The sequence below is a fragment of the Oncorhynchus mykiss genome, chromosome 5 (assembly GCF_057628025.1).
Source record: "Oncorhynchus mykiss isolate SJ-2025 chromosome 5, ASM5762802v1, whole genome shotgun sequence".
Taxonomy (NCBI): Eukaryota; Metazoa; Chordata; class Actinopteri; order Salmoniformes; family Salmonidae; genus Oncorhynchus; species Oncorhynchus mykiss.
In genome coordinates, this window is record NC_143026.1 from 75,161,973 (window position 1) to 75,188,073 (window position 26,101).

The 26,101-nt window shown below is 44.2% G+C and overlaps 2 protein-coding genes across 27 annotated transcripts; one reads left to right on the forward strand and one right to left on the reverse strand.

Moving 5' to 3' along the window:
- Positions 1–4,211: 4,211 nt before the first annotated feature.
- Positions 4,212–7,441, reverse strand: LOC110524534 (E3 ubiquitin-protein ligase TRIM16). 2 transcript variants are annotated; one of them, XM_021604281.3, is made up of 7 exons: positions 6,584–7,441; positions 6,234–6,329; positions 5,855–6,088; positions 5,523–5,682; positions 5,280–5,321; positions 5,098–5,166; positions 4,212–4,985 (listed from the first exon to the last, which is right to left on the reverse strand). In XM_021604281.3, exons 1-7 carry the CDS (start codon positions 7,175–7,177, stop codon positions 4,450–4,452), a joined length of 1,731 nt encoding a protein of 576 aa, XP_021459956.3. In that variant the 5' UTR covers positions 7,178–7,441; the 3' UTR covers positions 4,212–4,449. The 2 variants fall into 2 exon arrangements, with proteins under 2 accessions (XP_021459956.3, XP_090092044.1); XM_090235918.1 differs by having other exon boundaries at positions 5,280–5,316; positions 6,584–7,416.
- Positions 7,344–24,711, forward strand: nek1 (NIMA-related kinase 1). Of its 25 annotated transcripts, none has more exons than XM_021604279.3 (36): positions 7,344–7,853; positions 8,397–8,545; positions 8,677–8,773; positions 9,170–9,267; positions 9,370–9,453; positions 9,545–9,612; positions 9,721–9,807; positions 10,365–10,419; positions 11,212–11,412; positions 11,530–11,602; positions 11,714–11,865; positions 12,086–12,157; positions 12,487–12,546; positions 12,631–12,678; positions 13,299–13,379; positions 13,526–13,752; positions 13,824–13,946; positions 14,100–14,202; positions 14,437–14,511; positions 15,399–15,482; positions 15,614–15,787; positions 15,882–16,061; positions 16,153–16,212; positions 16,356–16,590; positions 16,756–16,884; positions 17,838–17,966; positions 18,064–18,234; positions 18,338–18,556; positions 18,684–18,789; positions 20,192–20,268; positions 20,342–20,565; positions 21,595–21,767; positions 21,921–22,237; positions 22,337–22,470; positions 22,580–22,712; positions 23,894–24,711. In XM_021604279.3, the coding sequence occupies exons 2-36, from the start codon at positions 8,429–8,431 to the stop codon at positions 23,905–23,907; spliced, it is 4,380 nt and encodes a 1,459-aa protein (XP_021459954.3). In that variant the 5' UTR covers positions 7,344–7,853; positions 8,397–8,428; the 3' UTR covers positions 23,908–24,711. The 25 variants fall into 25 exon arrangements, with proteins under 25 accessions (XP_021459954.3, XP_090092021.1, XP_090092035.1 ...); XM_090235895.1 differs by having other exon boundaries at positions 16,156–16,212; XM_021604269.3 differs by having other exon boundaries at positions 7,715–7,853; positions 9,697–9,807.
- Positions 24,712–26,101: the final 1,390 nt, after the last annotated feature.

Here is a 26,101-nt window from a genome sequence, read left to right on the forward strand (position 1 = left end):
ACAGAGCAAAGTACACAGAGATCCATTATGAAAACCTGCTCAGGACCTCAGACTGGGGCGAAGGTTCACAGGACAACGACCAACAGGACAACGACCATAAGCACACAGCCAAGACAACGCAGAAGTGGCTTCGGGACAAGTCTCTGAATATCATTGATTGGCCCAACCAGAGCCTGGACTTGAACCCAACCTAACATCTCTGGAGAGACCTGAAAATAGCTGTGCAGCGACACTCCCCATCCAACCTGACAGAACTTGAGCGGATTTGCAGAGAAGAATGGGAGAAATTCCCAAAATACAGGTGTACCAAGCTTGTAGCATCATACCCAAGTAGACTTGAGGCTGTAATCGCTGCCAAAGGTGCTTCAAAAAAGTACTGAGTAAAGGGTCTGAAAATCTGGGTCCCCAGATCCTCAAAAAGTTCTACAGCTGCCTCATCGAGAGCATCGTGACCGGTTGCATCACCGCCTGGTATGCTCGGCATCCGACCGTAAGGAGCTACAGAGGGTAGTACGTACGGCCCAATACATCACTGGGACCAAACTTCCTGCCATCCAGGGCCTATATACTAGGTGGTGTCAGAGGAAGGCCCAAAACAGTATCTAAGACTCCAATCACCCATGTCATAGACTGTTCTCTCTGCTACTGCTTGGCAAGCGGTACCGGAGCGCCAAGTCAAGGTCCAAAAGGCTCCTTAACAGTTTCTACCCCCAAGCTATAAAACTGCTGAACAATGAATCTAATGGCCAACAAGCCTATTTTATTGATCCCCCTTCCCCTTTGTTTTTACACACTGCTGCTACTCACTGTTTATTATCTATGCGTAGTCGCTTTACCACAACTTACATGTACAAACTACCTCGACTAACGTGTACCCCCGCACATTGAGTCGGTACCAGTACCCCCTGTATATAGCCTCGTAATTGTTATGGAATTTTATTGTGTTACTTTTTACTTTAGTTTATTTAGTAAATATTTTCTTAACTCTATTTCTTGAACTGTATTGTTGGTTCAGGGCTTATAAGTAAGCATTTCACCACAAGGTCTACCTGTTGGATTCCGCATGTGACAAATAAAATTTGATTTGATTTGAAAACTTATGTAAATGTAATATTTACATTTATTTTAAAAACATTTTCTAACATAAAAAAAAAATCTGGTTTTGCCTTGTCATTATGGGGTATTGTGTGTAGATTGATGAGGGAAATAAACTATTTAATCCATTCTAGAATAAGGCTGTAACGTAACAAAATGTGGAAAAAGTCAAGGGGTCTGATTACTTTCCAAATCCACCGTAACACTCCTTTCAACTGCGCCCTACTCCGGAGAGGAAAGCAAGTCGCATTTCTTGTCCCCAGTCGTGTGGTGCGGAGCGCACACTCTCTCTGGACAGCAGAAACGCAAAAAATCTACACAATTCCACTTCAGGTCACTTTCACCAACCCAACATTCCCCAACCTCTTCACCATCCAAACTGACACCACATATGGATCTGCCAGAAGGCAAGAATCCATTCTCTCCAAAGATCTCACTCCCACTGGGCCAGAATCATCTTTGTCATCATCAGGACGAGGCTCAAACACCTGCCACCGCAGTTAATTCATCCTCACTCTCGTCATGTTCAGTTTCCTTCTGTGACTCTTCCAAAAGCTCTGTGTGATCCACCACTCCATATTCACTCAAACCATGTTCCACTTTTCTCCTTTTGGTCCTGTCCAACCATCTTCCCCTTCATCAGATCTTCCAGAAGGCTTGTGCGTTCCCCATTCCATATTTACTTATAAACTCAGCAAAAAAACAAACGTCCTCACACTGTCAACAACGTTTATTATCAGCAAACCTAACATGTGTAAATATTTGTATGAACATGAGATTCAACAACTAAGAAATGAACTGAACAAGTTTCACAGACATGTGACTCGTCAGTGAAGAGCACTTTTTGCCAGTCCTGTCTGGTCCAGTGACGGTGGGTTTGTGCCCATAGGAGACGTTGTTGCCGGTGATGTCTGGTGATTGCCGGTGATGTCTGGTAAGGACCTGCCTTACATACAACAGGCCTACAAGCCCTCAGTCCAGCCTCTCTCAGCCTGTTGCGGACAGTCTGAGCACTGATGGAGGGCTTGTGCATTCCTGGTGTAACTCTGGCAGTTGTTGTTGCCGTCCTGTACCTGTCCCGCAGGTGTGATGTTCGGATGTACCGATCCTGTGCAGGTGTTGTTACACGTGGTCTGCCACTGCGAGGATGATCAGCTGTCCGTCCTGTCTCCCTGTAGCGCTGTCTTAGGTGTCTCACAATACGGACATTGCAATTAATGTCCCTGGCCACATCTCATCTCACATCTCACAGTCCTCATGCCTCCTTGCAGCATGCCTAAGGCATGTTCACACAGATGAGCAGGGACCCTGGGCATCTTTCTTTTGGTGTTTTTCAGAGTCAGTAGAAAGGCCTCTTTAGTGTCCTAAGTTTTCATAAATGCGACCTCAATTGCCTACCGTCTGTAAGCTGTTAGTGTCTTAATGACCGTTCCACAGGTGCATGTTCATTAATTGTTTATGGTTCATTGAACAATCATGGGAAACAGTGTTTAAACCCTTTACAATGAAGATCTGTGAAGTTATATGGATTTTTACGAATTATCTTTGAAAGACAGGGTCCTGAAAATGGGACGTTTCTTTTTTTGCTGAGTTTATGTTCCACCTTTCTCCTTTTTTTCCTGTCCGCCATCTTAACCCCACCTCATGGACACCTGTGACAGTCGGTGGTGTTGGAAACCAAAATATATTTTTGTTGTGCATCATTCTTTGCATCTTATAAATGAACTACACTGCATTGGACATCGGTTTGTTAGTTTTCACTTTTGCTGACAAAGAGTGTAATGTTTAATGTGAGCCATTTGTGGAAGATCCTCCTCAACTATTTGTGGGAGGTGTTGGGATTTTCATGTTACCGTAAACCATGGACTACTACCGGTCTAGTGTGTGAGATGCTGGGATTTTCATGTTACTGTACATCATGGACTACTACTGGTCTAGTGTGTGAGATGCTGGAATTTTCATGTTACTGTATATCATGGACTACTACTGGTCTAGCGTGTGAGATGCTGGGATTTTCATGTTACTGTACATCATGGACTACTACCGGTCTAGTGTGTGAGATGCTGGGATTTTCATGTTACTGTATATCATGGACTACTACTGGTCTAGTGTGTGAGATGCTGGGATTTTCATGTTACTGTACATCATGGACTACTACCGGTCTAGTGTGTGAGATGCTGGGATTTTCATGTTACTGTATTTTTAAAAATTATTATTTACCTTTATTTTACTAGGCAAGTCAGTTAAGAACAAATTCTTATTTTGAATGACGGCCTAGGAACAGTGGGTTAACTGCCTGTTCAGGGGCAGAACGACAAGTTCTGTACCTTGTCAGGGGTTTGAACTTGCAACCTTCCGGTTACTAGTCCAACGCTCTAACCACTAGGCTACCCTGCTGCCCCAATCATGGACTACTACCGGTCTAGTGTGTGAGATGCTGGGATTTTCATGTTACTGTACATCATGGACTACTACCGGTCTAGTGTGTGAGATGCTGGGATTTTCATGTTACTGTATATCATGGACTACTACCGGTCTAGTGTGTGAGATGCTGGGATTTTCATGTTACTGTATATCATGGACTACTACCGGTCTAGTGTGTGAGATGCTGGGATTTTCATGTTACTGTATATCATGGACTACTACCGGTCTAGTGTGTGAGATGCTGGGATTTTCATGTTACTGTATATCATGGACTTCTACCGGTCTAGTGTGTGAGATGCTGGGATTTTCATGTTACTGTACATCATGGACTACTACCGGTCTAGCGTGTGAGATGCTGGGATTTTCATGTTACTGTATATCATGGACTTCTACCGGTCTAGTGTGTGAGATGCTGGGATTTTCATGTTACTGTATATCATGGACTACTACCGGTCTAGTGTGTGAGATGCTGGGATTTTCATGTTACTGTATATCATGGACTACTACCGGTCTAGTGTGTGAGATGCTGGGATTTTCATTTTCATGTTACTGTATATCATGGACTACTACCGGTCTAGCGTGTGAGATGCTGGGATTTTCATTTTCATGTTACTGTATATCATGGACAATATAGGCCTAATAAATCCTTCCAAATATTACATTTTCTTTTAAAGGAAACATTGACACAGCTGTTAGCATATTAATTTATTTATTTCATTCTTGCATAAAAGTAGGTAGTATATACAATTACCACTTTTTTCATAAAATCATTTGTACACTTGGTGGAATGCAGTTTTTTTTTAAAGCACATTATACACAATTCCCATATTTTTCTCAATGTACAATAAACAGTTTGAAGATAAATGTAAACTACTCCTTCTGCCTTGCCCTACTCTGCAAATGGATTGTGTTGAAATCAGCCATTCAAATTTATTTCAGGGGGCACAATTTTATCTTGGACTGTATTTTGATCCAGAAAGCAGGATAGAGTGGTTGAGTGAATGTTGTTTTTACTCTATAGATGAGGGTCATTTTATCAGCAATGTTGTAAAATGCTAGAGTTCCTGCCTTGTGATCCAAGAACAGTCCTATTCTCCTAGAGGACCAAGCAGTTAATTGAATCTGTTTCTTATTCTCACAGACTTGGGCTATATTCCAGTCCAAACTCCAGGATTGATCATAAAATTCTAGAAATTTGGAGAATGCATCAGGGGGGCTGAGTTTTTTTTTCCTGTTTATCCCCTTATATGATACAGCTATGATAGCCTGTATTCCATCCCATTCAACCTCCCAGTAACAGCGCCCTGTCAAAGCCTCTCTGCACAGTACCACAGGCATGTTATCAAATCTATCTGGGTGGTCAGGATAAGGCAGTGCAAAATCATTCCATCCAGCCACTTTGTTGTCTTTAGAGAGAAGGAGGTTTTTATGTGCAGTGTTTTGGTCCAATGTGAGCTGACAGGCATCTGATGGAGAGAAAGCAGATATGATGAACCAGTACAAAATGACCTGTTCTCCGTCTATCTGTCCCAGTACAAAACAACCTGATCTGTGTCCGTCTGTCTATACTGTACTTACATTTCAAAAACTCCTCTCTTGTCGTTGGTTCTTTACTCTCCACACACTTGTCTGTTACCTGGGGTAGAGCTAGAGGGATACAGAAATAATTAACTACAATAAATAATGTTACATGGTCTCAAGCTCAGCTGTGATTGTGCTGATGAGATTTTTGTGTAAATGTATGGTAAAAATGGACTCACGTGGACAAGGCTTTGATGCCTGCAGAATATGAATATCCTGTACTGTGGGAAACAGAGATATAGACCTAGTGAGTATAGCAATGTAGAGTAATTCTATACAGATTCAGATATGTATACAGAAGGTTGTGTTTATTACTTTTGTATTATTATTTTTACTCAATTAAATAAATGAAAGCTATAGATTGGTCAGTGGAGATGGTTTGAATGTAACAAGGGATTTGACAAGTCTGGTTTGTTGCAAACCTTTTTTAGAGATGTTTGCAAAGGCCCCTTCGCAAAAGTCCTCCAATCGCTGTTTCAGCTCAGCCACAGTTTTCTTCACACCTTCAAAAGAGACTTGCTGACTCACATTGATGCTGGATGTGTTTCCATATCCAGGGAGGGCTGGGACAGATTGACATCTCTAAAGACACACACACACACACACACAATCTTCATATTCAAGTTGGGTCCTGAGTCCTGTCAGATTGAAAGTGGAAGAAAGTACCAGGGGCATTCCGTGTGAATTTGGCCCAAAAATCATAATTTGTTACAAGAGTCATCGCACCCAGGAGTCTTGTTAATGCCAATATTACCTGGAGGAAAATAATAAAATCTTCTGTTTTTGACAACTGCTCAAGCTCAGTATCTCTCCTCCTCAGCTCTATAATCTCCCTTTGCAGTTGGTCAATCTGCTCCTCAGCCGGGCCAACAGCAGCCTTCTCCTGTGATCTGATCAGTCTTTTCACATCAGAGTACCACTTCTCAACAGAGCAGATTATTTCAGTAAAGACCTTGTCACTGTCTTCCACGGCTATCTGTGCGGAGTACTGTTGGGACACACACACACAGACAGAGAAAGGAGCAGTCTCAATTTGAATCAGGCCCCACACGCAGCTCTGAACACTGAATTTATCAGATAATTGGAGCAGAGTTTGAGTTGTCAGCTGTTGTAGTTCTCTCATTAATACTCACTGTGAGAGACCTCATGGCCTGCTTCAACCACAATAGTTCCTTCTCTTTCCTGGCGATTATTTGCTTGTATTTCCTGTGTGTCTCCTTCAGTTCTTTCTGTAGAATCAAAACGCTCATGAGTAAAAGGTGCATGTGATTGGAATCAGAGGGCATAAACTTTATTAACTGTAATGGCACTTTAAACAGTAAGGGTGGACTGTTTATTCTTTACTGTTTTGATAGCTGTGTGCACTTCGGACTCAAAGTCCTTTCCTTGTTATCAGTGTTGATACTGATGTATAAACTGCAGTTTAAATTCAGCAATTTTATTCCACATACATTTTCATACACAACATGTAAAAACAGCATACCTGTTTTGCAGTGCCTTCAGCTGCAGCTGAAACTGTTTCGTGGCCTTTGTGTACACCCATCAAACACTCATAACAGATACAACGTTGATCAGTACGGCAGTAAACTTCCAGTAGTTTGTCATGCTGAGAGCAGATCTTCTCCTGAAGCTGTATGGAGGCTTCCACAAGTGTGTGTCGTTTTCCAGGGTTGAGTTTGTCATGAAGCTTGAGGTGTGTTTCACAGTATGAGGCCAGACACAGAAGACAAGACTTAATGGCTTTCTGTTTTCTCCCACCACAGACATCACACTCAATATCCCCTGGTTTAGCATAACAAAGAACGTGAGGGTCAGCTTGGAACTCTTCAATCTTCTTCAGTCTTTCCACTACCTCTGCAAACATGGTATTTTTGCTCAGAGCAGGCCTTGGGGTGAAGGTCTGTCTGCACTGAGGGCAGACGTAGACACCCATGCGGTCATTTAGATCCCAATAGTCCTTTATACAGCCCATGCAGTAACTGTGTCCACAAGGAATGGTCACAGGGTTCTTCAGTAGATCCAGACAGATTGAACAAGAGAATTGGTCTTCCCCAAATAATGCATACGACTCAGCCATTTTGTGGCCGAGAATAATGTATGTAATGTGTGTCCGGGCTGGTACGAGGGGAAGTGCAACTATCTGAATTCCTATTGGTTTTGAAAAATTATATTTCCTGTTTCGACAACACCGCTGAGGGGTGTGGTTTTATCAAGATCTCCAACTGGGGCGTGAAATATAGTTTCTCTTCTCTCAGAGAAACTAGCTACAGTACTATTTTTCTTTGCGCCTTATGGTTGCTAAGGAGAACGTCCACTTCAACAAACTCACATACAAACCCTGTACACCATTTTCCACTAGATAGCACAGCCACAAAGTAAAATTATAAAAGGGTTTAAATCGTAAAAACTCATGAAACAAACATTTGCTTTTTGGTCTTAATTTAAGGTTAGGGCTAGGCATAAGGTTAGCAGTGTGGTTAATTTAGGTTTAGGGATAGTTTTAAAATCAGATTAAAAAAATATACATTTTGGCAATAGGCGGGTTTTGTGACTTTGTGGATATGGTAACTAGTTACGACCCAGTTCTCCGCTTTACTTTTTGATTGACTGTTTTATTAGCCGCTAGGAACGAGAATGCTGTGGAGTCGACCAATGAAACGAAAGCATTGCACCACTGTAGTTAGATAGAGAGCGCAAGGGGCATTTTGTAGCAGTACGGAGATCTCTGATACGATGCATCAAATATCTTAGTGGTAAGTACATTTGAGCTAAATTTCTACGACTTCAAAGCGTGTGTTGACAGACTGACAACGGAGCCTTTTTAGTGGCTGTCAAACTCTCATTCAAATTCATGGCTTGTGTTTTTGAGAGCTATCATCCTCAGCCTCCTACTAGCTAGGTGCCAGGCTGTCAACTAGCTAGCTACTAGCACTGTCCAGCAGGCCCATCCTTATCATAGCATGGGAATGAGAACAGTTCATGATAATGCAGCCCAACATTGACAGCATTCGATCAAAAGAAAGACCAAATCATGTATTTTGGGGCGGGCGGGGTAAATTCGTATTAATGATGTACGCTTTAAATGATGGAAACTTACTACACCTGCACCACTACACTCTACTCCTTGAATCAACATCAATAATGGACAACGAATACAAAGCAGGCAGCCCATATATCCTTACAGTGGTTTATAGAATAGTACAGTAGCCCAAAGGTAGTTCTTCTGAAAACGTTCCATGTGACCACATACTTTTGGTGGTGAGTAAAAAAAACGGTGTGTTTTTGTGTCCTACCAGCCCCAGAATGAGGAGTCATCCGTTTCAGAGACATGGATAAATATGAAAAGGTGAGGAAGATTGGGGAGGGCTCCTTCGGGAAGGCAATTCTCGTCAAATCCAGGGAGGATGGAAAACAGTATGTCATCAAAGAGATTGGCATCTCCCGGGTAAGCCACAGAGAACCGTATATGACATAATGACCATTTAGCCCTACATGATGTTATGGAAATGATATTCCACCCATAATATGATATTATCAATGTCTTCCTTTTCCTCTCCATCTCACTTTCTATGGCAGATGTCTAGTAAAGAGAGACAGGAGTCCCGTAAAGAAGTGGCTGTTCTGGCCAACATGAGCCATCCCAACATCGTCCAGTACAAAGAGTCCTTTGAAGGTAAACAACAACCTGTGCACCATGCAGTCCAGTGACCCCAGTTCAGAGGTCAATAGTCAGCAGTGATGGCCAGAATGCCTATATCAATTTCCTTGAGACTTTAGGTTTGTAATATACAGAGCCCTTCACCTGTGGTGTGATTTCTGATGAAGCAACGTGATCAATCTCAGTTGGTGTGAGACTTGGCAGCAGCTTCCAGAAAAGAAGTAGATTATCTGTCTGGCTCATTAATGAAACTAGAGCTAGACAGACCTCTCCCTCCGGATTCAATCCTGTAGTGTGTGTTTAACTTCAGCCTGGCCAGGGAGATCTAATAATTAGGTTTATGTGTCTTCTAGCACAGTGTAACACAGACAGGTTGGTTGAACCAATGCTTTCGCTCTGTGTGTTTTCTAGAGTGTGGATGTCTGTACATCGTAATGGATTACTGTGAGGGAGGAGACCTATTCAAGACGATCAACTCTCAGAAAGGAGTGCAGTTCCCTGAGGAGCAGGTAAAACATAAGAGGCAGGTGAAAATGCCCCCACAGACAGATTTTTGTCATGGATGGATGGATGTCATGAACATGCGTTTGACTCTGTCTGTATCTTAATAGATCCTGGATTGGTTGGTGCAGATATGCCTCGCCTTGAAGCACGTACATGACCGTAAGATCCTCCACAGAGACATCAAATCACAGGTAAATAAGAAGTTAGAGACCCTGTCCCCTGAATTTTGAGCATACTGTAGTACACATTACTCATCATACTTATATGGTTTGGAACTTTTAGAACATATTTCTGACCAAAGATGGAACCATACAGCTAGGAGACTTTGGGATTGCCAGGGTGCTGAATAGGTGAGTCATACAACATACTAAAGAATCTATCCCGTGTTTAGTGAAAAGGGGGCAACTTGTTTGCAATGTTCATCTCCATTTCAGTAACTCCACAATCCTCTTTCTCAGTACTGTGGAGCTAGCCAGGACATGTATCGGGACGCCTTACTACCTGTCACCTGAGATTTGTGAAAACAAACCGTACAACAACAAAAGGTAACCTGCACCCATATCTGGTTGAGGGGGCATTGTCTCATGATGGGATGTGAACTTTTAGGATTCTCTCTTTGTGTATGTCAATGTGAGTTTGTAACTACCATTTAAAAGGTGCAGAGTTGAATCATTTAATTTGTCACACACTCAGAACAATGCAGAGTCATTGGCTACACCACTATGATTATGTAATGGTGTCATGTATAGCCTTTATGGAGTCAACTTCCTGGCTGGTGTACATCCAGAGTGCTGGGCAGGACACCTGTATTGATTCTAACCTATTTAAATATGCATCATGTAATCTAATCAACCTCAGTTACATGAGTCTGTATTTGTCTTAATGAACTGTAGCATGCAGCCTCACACTACAGCAGCCTATGGTTGTCTTCTTGTTAACAGGAGTGCCTTTCTTTCCATGTTAGCTAATGTGTAGAAAAGCATCTTTAGCAATAATGTATGTGCAATACTGTGTGAGCAAGAATGTAATGTACCAATCCCAGAGAACTTATCCCTCCTCTCTCCATCTGTATGCTCTCTTTCTTTCCCTTTCACTCCTCCAGTGATGTTTGGGCCCTGGGGTGTGTCCTGTATGAAATGTGCACGCTAAAGCATGCAGTAAGTATTTGTGTGTGTGTGTGTGTGTGTGTGTGTGTGTGTGTGTGTGTGTGTTTAGGTGTGTCTTAAAGTCAGTAACAGAGTGAACCTGGGGCAGGCACAATATGAACGCTCACTCTCTCCCATATATAATGCATGATGATTCTCTCTGGAGTCAGTTGTGTTTCAGATAGTCTTTTTTAATGGCTGATCATTTCTGCTGAGTACGTGGTCTGTTTAATTCTAAAAAGGTCTAATAATATTAATTACATTTATACATTTGAGTTATTAAGGAGACAATCTTATCCAAAGCGACAGTCACTTTAAGAATGTTTACATATTCTGCATTACATCTTATATGTATTCTATTCTACTGTATCGAAGTCTATGCCGCTCTGACATTGCTCGCCTAATATTTATATATTCTTAATTCCATTCCTTTATTTTAGATTTGTGTGTATATGTTGTGAAATTGTTAATGGCTTGTTAGATATTACTGCACTGTTGGAAAGAGAAACACAAGCATTTCGCTACACCCGCAATAACATCTGCTAAATATGTGTATGTGACATAAAATTTGATTTCAACTTACAGTAGTGAGTGCACACATTTTCAGACTTTTGTACTGGTCCCTTGTGGGAATCGAACCTATAACCCTGGCATTGCAAGCACCATACTCTACCAGCTTGGCCACACAGGACCACTATTCATAATGTCAGAAGAGGCCATTAGTGTAATCAGTCATTCCCTTTGGTTGTGTCTGGCCTGCTATTTTAGTTATTAAGGAAGCATACCGTGTGTGTTCCCTCTTAGTTTGAGGCAGGTAACATGAAGAACCTGGTTCTGAAGATCATCCGGGGCTCGTACCCCCCTGTGTCGATCCACTACTCCCAGGACCTTCGCTCTCTCATGGGCCAGCTGTTCAGACGCAACCCCCGGGAGAGACCCTCTGTCAGCTCTATCCTCGACAAACCCTTCCTCTCCCACAGAATCTTCAGGTTCCTCACCCCAGAGGTAGGATACACACACACACAAGGTCCCAGGGACTGTTAGCCCTTTGACAGTATGACACACACTGTGAATCTAGTCTTTTCAGCACAACAATATGATGTTTGGTTTTCTCCCATTCAGATTATCGCTCAGGAATTCAGCCATAGCTTCCTCCACAAGCAGCCTAAAGCAGGTGTGGCGCAGGCAGCATCAGGTAAACACACACACCACATAAAATGCTAACACATTTGAATGAATACACATGCCTCACTCTTACACCAAGAACCTCAACTTTGTAATGTAGTATCTTTCTTACCCTCTCTAGCCAAGCGTCGCGCCCCTGCTCCCATGCCTGTAACTCCAGCCCAGAAGATCACCAAACCAGCCGCCAAATATGGAGTGCCTTTAAATGTCAGGAAAGCCTCAGATGCAGCCATGAAACCTGCCGAGTGGAAACCAGCCGTCAAACACAAGATGGTTAGTACTGGAAGAGAGCCAGTGACGTCTTTCAGCCTTCTCAACAGGATGATCCTATACTGGCTGTGCATCCTTGTCTACTGCCCCTCCACTGAGACAGATCTATTCATATTGGTTATGAATGTGTGTTATGAAGATGTGTCATGTTACACCTCAGTGGGACATGGATGGGCGTGTGTGTGTCCTCTGAGTCTGAACCCCAGTGTTATATGTTGCTCAGGCCCCCGTCCCCCTCCCAGCAGCACCCCAGAGGAGAGTGAGTCGAGTGGAGGAAGAGAGGAGGAAATATGAGGTAGCTACAACAGAGAGAGCGCCTCCTGTAACCTGTATTAACCCCTGCATCTCCTTTTCTTCCTTCCATTACCCCACCCACATAAAGTTCCCTCCTGACGTACATCCTTTTTTCTTCCTCATCATCACTCATCCAAACAGAGTGCAGCCCCCCACTTCTCCTCTTCCAGACAGTTTGAATAGCCCTCCCTCTTCTACACCCCTCTTTCTCCTAACCTGCCTAAAGAGTGCTCTTTTTCCCCCCTCCTTGTATACCTGTTCTATAGCAGTGAACCTCTTGCGTCTTAGTAAGTTCGTGGTTTCATGTTGACTATTGTGTTTACACTACAGGAAGGTGCCAGGAAGAAAAGGATGGAGCTGATTGAGAAAGAGAGGAAACAGAGGGAGCAGGTCAGCTGGGTGTCTAGCATTTGATATACTGTATTACATCTGAAATATGAAACTTCAGATTGTTCATCTTTATTTGTTCTTCAGATGTTTCTGTTGAAGGCTGGACAGATGAAGCGATATGAGCGGGAAAAGGTGAGTCAAATCGAATGTTATTTTCCACGTGCTTCGTAAACAACAGTTGTACACTAACAGTGAAGTACTTACTTACGGGCCCCACAACAATGCAGAGAGAAAAATAATAGAAAAAATAACAACACAAGGAATAACTACACAATGAGTAACGATAACTTGGCTGTATACAGGGAACACCAGTACTGAGTCGATGTGCAGGTGTATGAGGTAATTGAAGTAGACGGTACATATGGATAAAGTGACTAGTCAACAGGATAGCTAATAAGCAATAGCAGCAGCGTATGTGATGAGTCAAAAGGGGGCCATTGCAGAAAGTCTAGGTAGCTATTTGGTTAACTATTTAGCAGTCTTATGACTTGATGGTGGAAGCTGTTCAGGGTCCTGTTGGTTCCAGACTTTGTGCATCGGTACTGCTTACCATGCGGTAGCAGAGAGAACAGTCTCTGACTTGGGTGGCTGGAGTCTTTTGACCATTTTTAGGGCCTTCCTTGACAGTGGGGGTAGTATAACTGTAAACAGTAGTTATTTACACTATGTAACATTATGACATTGCAGTAGTGACGATCAAACTTAAGCATTTCATGTAATGCTTATAGTGACTAGTGAACTTTGACCCCCAGATAAACCGGATCAACCGAGCTCGAGAACAGGGCTGGAGGCATGTCCTGAGCTCTAGTGGAGGCAGCAGTCCAGAGAGGAAGGTACAGAATGACCCCCCCCCCCCCCCCCCCCCCTCATCATCATCATCATCTACTGTGGTTTCACTTCATTAGTCTCACTACACTGGAGATGTTTTATCATCAATCAAAGCTTCTCCTCTCTAACTCACTGTCTTATCTGTCCCCAGTGTTTTGTAGGAGGTGGTGGTATGATGGCTGGGTTTGCAGCTCCTGTCCCAGAGCCCCTGCTTCCTGCTCCATGTCCTGCCCAGGGCCCCACCCCAGGCCCTGCCCCGCTCTCCCCTAGCAGGGGCTCGTATGAACACTACCATGCTGCTCTGGACCAGCTGGCCAAACCTCAGCCCAAAGAGGGTGCCAGAGAGGGATTCGGAGCAGGAGGAGACACTCCTGTTAGGTGGGTTCAGCCATTTCCTTTGGGTAATTTATTGACTCAGGTGACTGATTGTGTTGTTTTGTATGTGTAAGGGGTGTGCCAGCTGCTGCCAGCTCAGTGCTGCCCAATGGCCCTGCTCGTCTCCCAGACCCTGATGTGGTGAAGAGAGAGCTACGGAGGCTAGAGTATGTCACCAAACAAACCCATGTTAGCAGGTCCGTGGTTGGTCACAAACCATTCTAGAAAACATTACTCTGTCTCTGACCGGCATTAAAGCTTTGCATGATATTGGATCATATTTATTAGTTATTCCTTACGTTGTATCAATACTAAGTCAATTAAATAACTTCCTCTCCAACTGTCTCCAGGCAACGGGGTCACGCAGCAGCTGAACGGGCCAATCAGGTTCAGGAGTTTCTGCAGCGTAAGAGAGATGCCATGCTGAACAAGGTCCGCGCTGAGGGACAGCTGGTACGTTTTCTCCTTCCTGCCCCCCATTTCTATACTTCTGCTCACTGAACAATAGGATGTCTCTTTTAAAGTCTGTTCAGTTCTCACAAAAGATAACGGGGTTGTTGTATGGTCATGGTTAATAACCAAAGTGTCGATCTGGAATCAAGGTTGAATTGCATGCTTACCGGAGTTTAGACAAAATGCAGCACATTTTTATACATGTGAAATGTGGTTGAATTGAACGGTGAACAGGGTGCCCGGCAAAACCTGGCAGCCATCTATGGTCGGTCCAGCTACAGCAGGCCCAAACCCAACAAAGAGGAGGAGGTAGGAGCCCAGCTCTCAGCTCTGGATGTCCAGCCGGCCTCACCCCATCTGATCCCTCACTCATAACAACATGCCTGGGTTTGGCTTGCCCTCTTCAGTTGTGTCTGCATGACACTACACTCAGACACATCCCCTTAAAAGAATAATCCACTTAAAAACTATCTTTTTGTATTTTGTTCATTAATCGACTGTTGATACAGTCCCAAAATGTTTTGCATGTCAGCAATCAAGTTTTCAAGATGGGCTTTCAAAAAGCAAGTTGTCACTTGCCACATCATCATGATGCAAAACACTCTTGAAAACCTGATTGCTGACTTTCTTAATATTTTGGGACTGTATATTTTTTGATTGGATTATTCCTGTAACTCTGCAGTCAAAGTCACCCAGCAGCACCTCCCAGTGTCCGACTCCCTGTATTGCATGTACTGTGTCACCAGGTGTGTGTGTCAATGCACAAGTGTGATTCAGACCTCATACATTTGGTGCACCAGTAATAGCTTTTTTTCCCCTTTCCATAACATATTTTTGTGCACATTATGTTGTCCCTTTTTTTGATCATTTTTTTTTAATGGAATAAATTAATCTCAAGTAACTCCAGTGTTTCCTTTTTAGGTGTTTGAGTAACTCAAGCTTTGTTTTTATATATTGCACCAGTGTCTTTCTTGCTGTATCAAGTATGTGGATGACTGATTTTACGTCGGTTCTTACATGTCATTTGTTATAGGAAACCATTTTAGTGGATTATTTTGTCATCTGTTTGTGTATGTTGTATAGCTTTGTGTCATATGATGTGTAACCTGTGTGAGTCTGATCCGTGCTGTAGCCTCTTAGCAATATGTGAACTCTTTGTTTGTGTGTTAGTATAACTTCTGCAGTTATGTTCTCAGGAGTACCTGTCCCGGCTGAGGCAGATCAGGCTACAGAACTTCAATGAGAGACAGCAGATCAAAGCACGCCTCAGAGGAGTGAAGGTATCCTTCCACCCTTTCAGAACACATCAGCATAACATCCTTTTAATCAGCCTCTGAACTTCTGTTATGTTTTGGCATTTTTGTTTGCGGGTAATGGCGGCATCATCTGGTTGTTCGCGTGATCAATCCAGTACGACAGTGATGGCTCAGACAGCAAGGAGTCCTGTGAGGAGACAGAGCTGAGGAGAAAGAAGATTGAAGCACTGAAGGCCCAAGCGCAGGCCCGTGCTGCTGTGTTGAAGGAGCAGCTAGAGAAAAAAAGGAGAGAGGCCTATGAGAGAGAGAAGAGAGCCTGGGAGGATCACGTAAGTCCCCATACTCCTCAAGCTCATCTGCTACAATTGTACAGCATGTGTAGGATTAAAATCACTAACATTGATTGTGGTGTGTTTTTGTCAGCTTGCTGCTCGAGACGTGAAGGTTGGAATGGTAGCAGGAGGTGTAGCAGTAGAGCTAGCTCCTCCCCCTCGGCCTGGCCCCTCCCTCCCTGTACAGGACGTTGTAGCTAGAGCCCAGCCTGCATCCAAACCCTCCACCCCTGTCATCTCCATGACTTCTGCTCTGAAGGACGTGGGAGCAGTCAGTAAACACTTAAAGCTTTCAGTTATTTTCCTCCATTATTCCATTTTTATTACACATGCTTTCTTTCTCCCATTTGTCTGTCTCCCAGCAGCTGGCGTCTGTGCAGAGCTCTTTTAAAGATGACTTTCCTAAAACGGACATCATTAAGGTGAGTTGGGTCAATAACTTCCAATACAGCACAGTGCTGCTTCACAAAATTACTATTTTACACTGAGGCTAGTTGGTTGCAGTGCCTTTTGGTTTATAGTAAGACAGTGACTATATGTTTGGTTTTATTGGTGATTTCTTCAGAGTGAGAAGAAGGAGATTCTCCGGAGACTGAATCAGAACTTGAAGGCCCAGAGCCCTGAGGAGGAGGTGTCAGCCACACCCTCAGAAGAACTATGCCCCACCCCCCAGCAGAGCCAGCCTATCGCAGAGGACAGACCGTCCTCTGGTGGGGACAGGAAAAAGTGGGAGGCTGTAGCTCCGTCTATTCTCTCTGTAGCCCAGCAGACTCTAGAAGAGACCTGTATCAGAACGACTGGTGAGTTATACCATCTGTCTCCTAGAGCCGGACTCTTAAACAGAATCTTGTTCGCTATAGAAAGGACTAGGACCTGTTTGAATTGCTGGATTGACAAGAACCGTGGATCCTTACTCTCACCATTTTGATTCTGAGCTCCATCTCTCTTCCTCTCCTTCTCCCCAGGCTCTCAGGCTCTGTCTCCAGAGGAGAGACCGTCCTCTGGTGGGGACAGGAAGAAGTGGGAGGCTGTAGCTCCGTCTATTCTCTCTGTAGCCCAGCAGACTCTAGAAGAGACCTGTATCAGAACGACTGGTGAGTTATACCATCTGTCTCCTAGAACCGGACTCTTAAACAGAATCAAATCAAATGTATTTGTCACATACACATGGTTAGCAGATGTTAATGCGAGTGTAGCGAAATGCTTGTGCTTCTAGTTCCGACAGTGCAGTAATAACCAACGAGTAATCTAACCTAACAATTCCAAAACTACTACCTTATACACACAAGTGTAAAGGGATAAAGAATATGTACATAAAGATATATGAATGAGTGATGGTACAGAACGGCATAGGCAAGATGCAGTAGATGGTATCGAGTACAATATATACATATGAGATGAGTAATGTAGGGTATGTAAACATTATATTAAGTAGCATTGTTTAAAGTGGCTAGTGATATAATTTACATAAATTTCCATCAATTCCCATTATTAAAGTGGCTGGGGTTGAGTCAGTGTGTTGGCAGCAGCCACTCATGTTAGTGATGGCTGTTTAACAGTCTGATGGCCTTGAAATAGAAGCTGTTTTTCAGTCTCTTGGTCCCTGCTTTGATGCACCTGTACTGACCTCGCCTTCTGGATGATAGCTGGGTGAACAGGCAGTGGCTCGGGTGGTTGTTGTGCTTGATGATCTTTATGGCCTTCCTGTGACATCGGGTGGTGTAGGTGTCCTGGAGGGCAGGTAGTTTGCCCCCGGTGATGCGTTGTGCAGACCTCACTACCCTCTGGAGAGCCTTACGGTTGAGGGCGGAGCAGTTGCCATACCAGGCGGTGATACAGCCCGACAGGATGCTCTCGATTGTGCATCTGTAGAAGTTTGTGAGTGCTTTTGGTGACAAGCTGAATTTCTTCAGCCTCCTGAGGTTGAAGAGGCACTGCTGTAGAAAGGATTAGGACCTGTATGAATTGCTGGGTTGACAAGAACCGTGGATCCTTACCCTCACCTTTTGATTCTGAGCTCCATCTCTCTTCCTCTCCTTCTCCCCAGGCTCTCAGGCTCTGTCTCCAGAGGAGAGACCATCCTCTGGTGGGGACAGGAAGAAATGGGAGGCTGGATCTCCATCTATTCTCTCTGTAGCTCAGCAAACTCTAGAGGATACCTGTATCAGGACCGCTGGTGAATAACCTAGACGCATGCATTCCAGCACAATATCTCCTACATCCAGACTATATCTACATGTATACTAATAGATATCTGTTTGTGTATGTTGTAGAACAGACAGTGGGTGAGGTCATTCGGATGGATGTGCTACAGGACGACGCCCCTAGAAAAGCATGGGGGCGGAGCCCGGATTCTCAGGTGCTGAGAGTTCTACAGGAGGCGGAGCTTCAGCCTCTTACCCAGCTGCTGGGGAATGTCAACATCTGTGAAGAGAAACTCACTGGCGAGTCCTTAATATACCCACCAACACACACTTACCATTACCAACCACATTCCGTACAGACTCAACGTCTAAGTGCTAATGATTCTGATTGGTTCCCATTCAGACAACTTGAATCAGACGGCTAAGATGGTTGGTGTGAGTGGAACTAAGGAAGTGATGCATTCAGAGGCAAGCCCACCTGCTGTGATATCTGTCGTTAAGAACACAGAGGTCCAAGGTCAGGAAGAGGGGATGATCTCAGTAGACGTGACGGGTCAGGAGAAGAGGCAGGCTATATTAGAAGAGATGCTAAAGACCCCACCCAAACCGATAGAGATGGAGGGTGAGGGAGTGGGTTACATACTATACAGGTTGTCAGATACTGGCAATCTTCATCCAGAGACCTGCAGTCAGTGTATTATATAACACCACCTAAATCACTCAGTCAGTTGTTCTCTTGTTCTCTCCAGATCCAGCAGACTTGGAGTCAGTGGTCCTGGAGGAGTGCCCAAAGCAGGCCTCAAATTCACCAGCTGGAGTAGTGCATGCCTGGGAGAAACGAGCCCTGCCGCTGGGGTGAGGGTTTGCTGGCTCCCCACTGGAGCTGGATTACAGAAATCTAATCCAAGAATAGGTTTCGTTAATCAAGACCTAATGTGATTTACATTGGATTAAAAACCTGTACCTTTAGACTAACATGTGACTTGAACTATAATGAAGCTTAGACATAATATTAGTATTTTTATTTTATTTTAATTTTACCCCCTTTTCTCCCCAATTTTGTGGTATCCAATTGTTAGTAGTTACTATCTTGTCTCATCACTACAACTCCCGTACGGGCTCGGGCATCCAACCCGGAAGCCAGCCGCACCAATGTGTCGGAGGAAACACTGAGCACCTGGCGACCTGGTTAGCGTGCACTGCGCCCGGCCCGCCACAGGAGTCACTGGTGCGCGATGAGACAAGGATTTCCCTACCGGCCAAACCCTCCCTAACCCGGACGACGCTAGGCCAATTGTGTGTCCGCCCACGGACCTCCCGGTAGCGGCCGGCTGCGACAGAGCCTGGGAGCGAACCCAGAGTCTCTGGTGGCACAGCCCCTAGACCACTAGTATCCTAAAATGTAATCTACGTAATTCCCAAAAGCAATTATAATGAGAGGACCATAAACAATAACTAGTAATGCTGCATACTCAAATCTCACCTTTCTGATAAAATTGCTGAGGTGTAGTCACTTTGAAGGACACAAGCTCAAGTACACAGTTCAAATATGAAATATTTTATGACGTTTTTCCTATTCAACAAAACTGTATGAATAAGACTTGAAATTGCTCATCTGCTTTCTTAATATAGTATAATCAAATTAGAAAACCACTAACTATAAGATTTGTGTATTTAGAAAATGTGCATATTTTCTCAAGGTCTCTCTTGATCAAAACATCCCCCCCCCCCCCCCCCCCCCCCCCACTGCTGTGAACGTCACACAGATCTCTATCTTGGCTTCCAAAACTAATTAGGAACTCACTCTCCTTTAATCTCATATACATCTTGTACATCTATGACAAACAAAGTGGAATTATTTTAGATTACTGGATATAAATCGACCTCTGAATGTGCTATAGTGATGAAATAACTCTCTCCTGCTGCACTACGGTGTAAGGATTGCAGGCATTTGCTTTGTCAGTGGCTGATACATATGGTTCAGCCAGGAGTTGATGGACAGTTGGAAGAGCAAATTAAATGGTAGGAGGGACATCCCAGCTTCAAGTGGTTTCAGATTTCACATCCTAGATTTCACAAAAATATACTGTGTCTCTGGGAACCAGATCGATTTATAATTGAAAATGTCAGTCGGAACTGGTACCAGAACCACGCAGGTCCCCTAAGGGGTGTTGACATCTAAGTGGTTTTAAGAAATGTTCATGAAACTCAATTATCAAGAATTATGTCTTGATTTTGTATGTGATTCTCCTATTAGGCCACCAGAGGGCAGAGTAACACCAGCAGAAACCAAAGAGGTTGGGGAGAAAGCAGAGAAGCAACCTGAATCCTCCGGTAAGCTGAGAGAGACACTTCTAAAACTAAACTACCTTTGGTGTCCCATACTCACCTCCCTCCCTCCCTCTAGGTATAGCACCTGTGTATGAGGAACCTCTGTTTGTGAAGCTGTGCTCCTCGCCGGCCCACCGCCGTACTGCAGCTCTGGTTCTTATGTCAGCCCAGTCGTCCATGGAGGACTCGTCCTCTTCTCTAGCCTCACGCTCACGCTCCGTCTCTCCTCTCCGCTCCAAACACCACAACGCCCTCCTCATCGGCCTCTCCACCGGCCAGTTTGATGCCAACAACCCAAAGGTGAACAACACTTCTCCTCAAGGAGACTGGAGATAAGAACTAAGGAGAATGAATGGATGTGGAATTGCTAAATAATTCTGAATAACTATTAACATAATCGCACTGTTATGTGACCCTGAACATCCTCTTTATAATACAACACAAGTAACGAGCATATTCTCCTTTTATAAAATGAACAAACAACATATTTCAGAGGTGAATGAAATTGGCTGGTTAATTTCTATATCAATCACATGACAGGATCTGTACCTTCCATTTAATATGATCTTTTATTCTATCCTCTAAAGTGATGTTCAGCTGTAGATGATGTTTAGGAAATGAACTCTGACCCTTCTGCCTGTGCATGAGAAATGTGGAGGTTCTGGAATAGGGCTTTGGAATAGAGCCAGTCATATTAATCACATGGTCTGAAGAAGGCATGATGAGAGAGGCTATTTATCTTCCTGCATTTTTCATAACATCAATCAGGGACGAAGGAGAGCGGTGCAGAGAGAGACAGGCAAAGCTCCCTGTTATTTGTTTGTAGGGATGGGTGTGTCAGAGCTCTACCTTTGATCCGTGTGTGTACTCTGGTCCAGCTTTGAGCCCTACATGTATGTGTTTTCAGCAATGGCTCTCCCTGGACAAAGCGTTATTAATGCAATTCTTCCACATCCGTGATGTGTCATCATACCAGAGTCCACTCCACTGGCCAGCCTCACGCATGCACACACACCTGCACACATGTCCTCGAACATGCTCCAACTGATACCTCAACTGGCCCCAGGTTAAAGGCATTTTTCACATTTAAAGAATGTCGGTTACTAGTCCACCGCTCTAACCACTAGGCTACCCTGCCGCCCCAAAAGGAATTTGATTACAATTTGATTAATTTCCTTGATCTTCTGGGCACCTGACCTGCACTATAACTTATGGCAAAATCCTGTTGCAAACTTTAAAAAAAAGTAAAGTTGGTGCTAAAAATATGCATCTGTGATATTTATTTAGTCATGGTGGGTGTGTGACCGGTGCTTTACTGTTTGTCCTCAGATGCTGCGTACCTGCTCTCTACCAGACCTCAGCAGACTGTTCAGCTCTCTACAGGAGGCAGGAGGGGCCAACGGGGCGGTTGCCCCTGACAACGACAACAATCTGGATATAGAGGACATGGAGGAAGAGGAGGAAGAAGAGGCCAAAGAGGATGAACAATCAGAGACTGAAGAGTAAGATACTCATTGCACTACACATGCGCACACACACAGTGAGTATATGTAGAATACAAAGAAACCCAATTTCACTTCTGTGTTTTGTGGAACATCCTTTGTGCAGTTTGAAAACATGACGTGCTATGAGTACTATGAGCTGTGTTCTCTCAGTGTGTATGAGGATGATGACTTGAGGGAGCTAAGGGCCTCCATGGAGAGACTCCTGCAGGAGGAGCGCAGCGAGGAAGATGAGGGGGGATCTGGCTCTAACTCTGGTAGTCCTCCAGAGGAAGAGGGAGGCGATGGCTTTAACGGCAACCCTGCTGAGGATGAAGATGATGAGGAGTTGAACGGGATGGCTGTGGATGAGGAGGAGGGTTCTAATGGGAGTCCAGGTGATGAAGAGGCAGGACACACACTCACCAACGGACTGGAAGAAGAGGAGCACCACAGCAGTGAGAGCCAGCTCAATGAAGAATGGCAATCGGGTACATTAGTAATCCTTCCTTCATCCACATGCACAATACTGTAGCTACAATGCATGCAGCCAGAAGCAGATTTTCAATAGGATTGTGTGTGAACAACAGATGACAGTGGTGAGGAGGAGGACGGTGCGGCTGAACAGCAGGACAGCATATTCAGCCGTCTGGAGGAGCTGCGGTTTAACCTGGAGCAGGAGATGGGCTTTGAGAACTTTATAGAGGCCTACAACAAGATCAAGGTATGGATGGGACCTGCTTACCCCCTACCCTCCTGAAGTCATTCATTATCTATCATACAGCAATTACACATGGTCATTGAATTTTCATGATGTCCTTGTACCATTAAAGGCAATTCATGAAGATGAGGATGAGAACATCGACATGGGCCCCGACATGGTACTGAACATCCTGGGGACTGAGCACCAGCACCTGTACCCCAACATCCTTCACCTGGTCATGGCTGATGGAGCCTACCAAGAGGGTTAGTATCAAGAGGGTTATACCAAGAGGGTTAGAGTGTGTGTGTGTATCCCACCTTCTCTTATTCCCCCTTTGTTTTGATGGATCTCTTTTCCCTCATGTTTAAATCACGGTCCCATATGTGTTTTTCTATTAATTGTTGTGTTCAGCCAGTATACTGATTCCCTCTTAAACAGGTTTTCCCAGAGCGCTAGACTGCGTGAGCGAGCCAATAAACCCTTTAATCTAATCTGCCCAATCCTATTCTCCCCTAACGCCCCACGGGCTCAGACAATTAGGGACTATGTCAACGTGAAACACACCCTAAAGACTCTCTGTCTGTCTCCCCCTCACTCCCCCGCCTCACCCCTGTGCCAAGTCAGCTGTCATATGCTGGGGGAAGGGAGGGGAGAGGGAGTGTTTAATTTGTGTCTGATGGAACAGAACGGAACTCTACCAGGACATGAGAGCAGAGGCTTCAGACGGCTCTCAAGCTCTCTCTGGACTATCTCTATGCTCTCTCTTTGTTTTGTTCTCTCTAACACTTTGGATAAAATGAAACACTTGTCTTTCTCCCCCCCCTTACCACTCTATTCTGTGTAGATGTCCAGTGCTGGTCTATTTGTCTCTAACAGCCTTGCTCCCTCCCTTTCGATCCATTTTTATTTGATCTGATGTGTGACTCAAGCCCTTCCATTTAGGTAGAGATGTTAATGGAACCAGGCAGGAGGCTTTCTCTCTGAAGCTCAAGGCTTCTGATTTCAAACTCTTTCTGCTGATAGAAGTCTGCCTGTAATGGGAATTAGTCTAACCTGTCGCTGAAGATTAGAGCCTCCATTGATTCTTAAAGGGTTACATGTCTGAATGAAGTGTGTTTGACTGTTGGGCCTAAGGGGGTGATCCTGCTGAATGTTGTGTTACGGTTGTTTTGTCTTGTAGGGTGCCAGATTCACACCTTTTATAGTGTTCAGGGTTTAAGGTCACTGATTTGGGATTAATGGAAATGTGAATTTAGTAATAAAGACTGCAAAAGTGATGTGCTCAGCTTTTTGCCCAGCACCTCAGATTAAGAAAGCTGATTTGACCTGGGGCTCTGAGTGTACTCAGCCACTCTCTCATGCTACAGCCTATCTAATGACTCATTGGTTTTAACATGCAACTTCACATCTCTCTCTCTTTCTCCATCCCCTCTTCTTCTTTTAGATAATGATGAATAGGGGATATGCGTCCAAGCCGCTGGCAGCTTCTGACAATCTGCTAGCCATCTGATGTCTTCCCAAGGTGCACTGCATGTGGTAGACGACTCTCTGTGTGGAGGGTTGGGGCCATAGATGGATCTGGGAGGGGTTGGAGCCAGGCTCTGGCACAGTTGCATGATTGAATAGGCTATCTAGTACACTGATGTCTGTATTTCCTACTTCCACTTCAAACACCTGACTCACTCTTTTTTAACTTCATGTTCATATGAAAGTGCATTATCAAGAAATACTTTCTGGTAACCAAAGTTAAATGGAAGGTTTCGTCAAACATAAATCTGTCTGTATCTGTTGGAATATATTCATTGACCAGCACCATATCAAATGGTCAATTTAAAGGTCAAACAGGTGATTGTACATGTGATATTCCTAATGCTGGGGTTAGGACCACCCAGTCACCATCCTCACAATACAAACCAGGTCAACTTCTATAAACGTGCAAAACATATTTTCCATAAAAACCCGTTGGACCTCCTTTTTTAAATTACTTTTTCATACAGCTAAATGTTATCTAATGCATTTTCACATTTCTTACCTGTTCTGTTAACCCCAAAATATGTGTTCAGCTCAAAAGGAAGATCACTTTTTGTTTAAGGATGTTGTATGTTGGCATGGTAGCAGCTGCAAGGGACTGCTACTTGTTTGCTTTATGTCAAGTCAGATTGTTACTCTGTTAAGAGAATTGTAAAGATATAAATTACTGGTAATGATATCGATTTTAAAGCGTTATTCTTATTTGATAATAAAGGAAATATTGTAAATAAATGCTTTTTTCTAATCTTTGTTTAGATTTAAGTCTTGTTTGGTGTTTTACTGTATGCATTTTCGCATGTTTGTGTATGATGACTCTGCATAGATCCATTACACTCAAGAAGGACTAAGAAGGTTACATTTCAGACTGCTGCGTTTTCAAAAACATTAATTTTATTGCGCTTTTCTCAGAAGTGTGTGTGTGTGTGTGGTGGCTGGTGATAATTGTAGCTCTTGCACAATCAAGCTTTGCCAGCCACTGTATGAAGGATCACTATGTTTTAATATACTTTGTGACACTGCATGTGGTGAGCCCTACATATCTACAGGCAACTCTCTGAGGGTTGACTCTCACTGAAGGGGGCAGGAGAGGCCTGTGTTGTCCTGTCCATCAGGAACCACTGTTCAGCTGCGATCAGACTACAGTGGGAGAACCCTACTGTGGATTTCCCCTGACCCAAGGCATACTAAATGACAAAATTCTAATAACAAATATTCTCAGACTACAGGGACCACTATAGTCCCTGTGCCCAAGAAAGCGAAGGTAACCTGCCTAAATGACTACTGCCTGCAGCACTCACGTTGGTAGCAATGAAGTGCTTTGAAAGGCTGGTCATGCCTCACATCAATACCATCATCCCAGAAACCCTAGACCAGCTCCAATTTGCATACCGCCTCAACAGATCCACAGATGATGCAATCTCAATCACACTCCGCACTGCCCTTTCACAATCTGGACAAAAGAAACGGCTATATGAGAATGTGGTTCATTGACTACAGCTTAGCGTTCAACACCATAGTGCCCACAAAGCTCATCACTAAGCTAAGGAGCCTGGGACTTAACACCTCCCTCTGCAACTGGATCCTGGACTTCCCGACCGCCCCACAGGTAGTAAGGGTAGGCAACAACACATCTGCCACGCAGATCCTCAACACGGGGGCCCCTCAGGTGCGTGCTTAGTCCCCTTCTGTACTCCCTGTTCACTTACGACTGCGTGGCCAAGCACGACTCCAACACCATTAAGTTTGCTGACGACAACGGTGGTAGGCCTGATCACTGACAACGATGAGACAGCTTATATAGAGGTCAGAGACCTGGCATTGTGGTGCCAGGACAACAACCTCTCCCTCAACATGAGCAAGACAAAGGAGATGATCGAGGACTACAGTAATGACCCAAATTCACATCGACGGGGCTGTAGTGGGGTGCGTCGAGAGTTTCGAGAGTTTCTCCTCGATTGTCCATCCAGGTAATCAGCCTTCCCAGACATGTTCTGGAGGCCCTCCCTGACTGTGGTGATTTCATTCTGCATAGAGGAACAGTTTCTGGGAAGTGTATCCCGTGTGGTCTTCAATACATCCACATCCAGTAATTGTAATTACTTTGCCACTATGGCCTATTTAT